The sequence below is a fragment of the Chaetomium globosum genome, genomic scaffold (genome assembly GCF_000143365.1).
Source record: "Chaetomium globosum CBS 148.51 scaffold_1 genomic scaffold, whole genome shotgun sequence".
Classification (NCBI taxonomy): Eukaryota; Fungi; Ascomycota; class Sordariomycetes; order Sordariales; family Chaetomiaceae; genus Chaetomium; species Chaetomium globosum.
Window position 1 is genome coordinate 4,510,801 of NT_165976.1, and position 2,780 is coordinate 4,513,580.

The 2,780-nt window shown below is 61.8% G+C and overlaps 1 protein-coding gene across 1 annotated transcript in view; it reads right to left on the bottom strand.

Annotated features, from left to right (window-relative positions):
• Positions 1–484: 484 nt before the first annotated feature.
• Positions 485–2,780, bottom strand: part of CHGG_01470 (uncharacterized protein) — a gene marked incomplete at both ends in the record, with an annotated part of 4,934 nt that continues 2,638 nt past the window's right edge. Inside the window, 2 exons of the mRNA XM_001220690.1 lie at positions 485–1,142; positions 1,204–2,653. Of these exons, the coding sequence (XP_001220691.1) occupies positions 485–1,142; positions 1,204–2,653 (2,108 nt within the window). The remainder of the gene's footprint in view (positions 1,143–1,203; positions 2,654–2,780) is intronic.

Below are 2,780 nucleotides of genomic sequence, written 5' to 3' on the forward strand. Positions count from 1 at the left end.
GAGGACCAGCCCAAAAAATGAAGTGGGCGTGGGAGGCGGCGGATGATGTTCAGGCGGAGCGGGTGAGGGACGAGTTATGATTGAGGTTGATAGGAACCGTCTTGAGAGATGATACCCAAAATATTAATGCAACCACCAGCACCACCCAGTTCCAGCTTCGAACAAGCACCCTTCACCGTGCAGCCGTGACACGCGGGGAACAAAACAATGGGTCATCATCCATAATTGTTTACCCGTTGCGTCGTGTGTTTGGTGGTTATTATACATATCTCAGTTGCCTGAATGTGCTGGCCGTGTATATGCACCACCACCCGTGGAAAATGCGCCAGACTCCGTCCCTTTAAGCCAACCCATTGAACCCATCCCTACTACCAGCCCATCTCATAAATCATCATCGACGTCATAACTATCCGATACACGCTCTGCTCCCCAATAAAATACAACAATAATACAAAAAAAGTGAGAAAAGAGGAAAGCGGAGTACTCAATCGCCAGGCCCCTTCATCATCTTCCCAATGGCCACCGCCCCCGCAAGCAGCATCATCATCCTCGGCAGCACCGAGCGCCCATCATCTAGCTCATCCCCGCCGCCTTCTCCCAGCTCCTTCGCGCTCTTCATCCCCTTCCTCAACGGCTTCCGCGGATCATCCGGTTTCGCCGCCGGCCCGCTCGAGACCGACCTCTCCGCGGCCGCCGGGCGGTCCCGCGCCGCCTCGCCGTCCGGCAGCAGCAGGTTCTGCAGCGGCAGGCTCATCCGACGCGACCGAGCACCGCCTATCGCGCCGCCGAGCGCACCGCGCAGCCCGACCTCGACGAGGCGCGTCTCGTGGAGGCCGATGTGCAGGTAGCCGGCTGTTTGGGGACGGCTTTTGTTGGTGTGGGCCTGCTCGGTGGGGGGAGCCTTGGTGTATCGGGTTTCGTCCGTCGACGGCCGGATGGTGTCGACTGAGTCGCGGACGGGGCTAATGAAGGACGCGGTGTCGGAGGAGAGGCTGATTCGGCTTAGGGCGGGGATGGATTTCGGGAGTTTGGAGAGGTCGGGGATGGGTGCGAGGTTAGGGTTGGGTTTCGCGGGCTGTGTGGATGCTGGGGTCCGGGCGAACTCGAGGCTCTCACGAAGGGTGCTGGGATTGACCGGGGAGCTAGGCCGAACGGTACTTGTCGATGAGCCCGATGTCTCGGAAACGTGGGGCGTAAGGCTACTCGGCAGAGATCTCCGGGGCGATGTGTTTGCCATGGGAATCCGGCGCCGAGGTCCCACTGTCGGCGCAAACACGCCGATCGCCGACTTCAGAGCTAGCGCCGGTCTCGTCGATCCTAGCTTCGGGCCCGAACGCCTTCCTGAGAAGGTCGTCATTTCCGACCCTAGGATCAGAGCGAGGTTCTTCGGACTCATAAGCATCCTCCCCGCCAATCCCGTCAGCCCAAGAATCCACTTGCAAAATTCCATGCCCGACAAACTGCGCGACAGCATTGTTCCGGGCCTCGTGTTTGACAGCCTCAAGGGCAGCCGGGGCGGCCACGGATTGTTCTGCAGCCTGCTCGTCGGCATTTTGCCCGTCGGAAGCCACCATCGGTACCGTGTCCAATCCCTCGACGTCTTCAAACTTCGGCGAGTCGGTTTCGGCAGCTCCGAGCACGATCGGGTCCATGATCGAGTCGCCCTCATCCTCCTCGAGAGTACCGAAACCCGGGGCCTCGGTACAAACAGCGTCAACCTCGGACTTCCCGCGCGCCCCGCCATCGACGTTGTCACCGGGTAGTCCACCCAGCACCGGCACCGAGACGGATTCCTCAAGTTCCCCAGCGAAACCCTGCTTGGGACCTTCGGTGGCATCGGTGGCATCAGACACGGCCGAAACCGCGCCCGGCTCTTCCTTGGTTCCGTCTCCGTTCGGCAATGTATCACTCCCAGGGTCGGGCACGGCAGCTTGCTTTCCCTCCTCGAGGGGAGTCTCCGAGTCCGAGTCCCCGGCGGCGTGACCATTTCCGACCTGGTTAGCAAACACATCGGGTCCGTCGGGTCCGTCAGGTACGGCACCGAGTTCGACATCTTCCCCAATCACGGCACCGCCTTGAGGCTCAATGTGAACTTCGGCATGAGACCCGGGACCGCGACTCCCCTCCTCATCACCAACCCCAGCGTCCCGGGTATCAACCCCAACCGAACCACCACCACCCTCAACCTCCCCCCCGGGACCGACATCCCGAGCGGTCACCTCCCCAGCAGCAAGACGCTCCCCACCAAACTCCTCATGCACAAACCCGAACCCATCACCAACACCCGCCTCCCCGACACCCACATCGGACCCGACAACACTCGTCGGGCCCATCCCCCCCTCCGCACCTTCTCCCCCAGTCCCAGCCCCAGTCCCAACCTCGGCACCGTGCCCGGCGCCGAGTTCGCTCCCGGGCGACGACGCGTCCAGCCTATCGGCGGGCTTTGCGATGACAGCAGCAGAGGCAGCAGCAGGCAGATCTGGGGCGAGGGCGGCCGACGGCTGCTCGCTCGGGTCCGATGGCCGGATTTCGGACTCTGGGGTGGGGGAGTCCGATGCAGGGGCTGTGAGGGCGGGCGGGCTGTCGGCTGGTGGTGCGTGGGGTTCGGTTCCGAGGGGGCAGGGAGGAGAAGGCTGGGTTTTTTCCGAGGGTGCTGGGGGGGTTGTTTTTGTGTGGTTAGACGGGGGATTTGGGGGGGGTGGTGGTGCATGATAGGGTCGAAAACAGCGACTCTGGTCTATCACCCTAAGGTGTTACATTTCTAAATCGTTCTTGGCCTG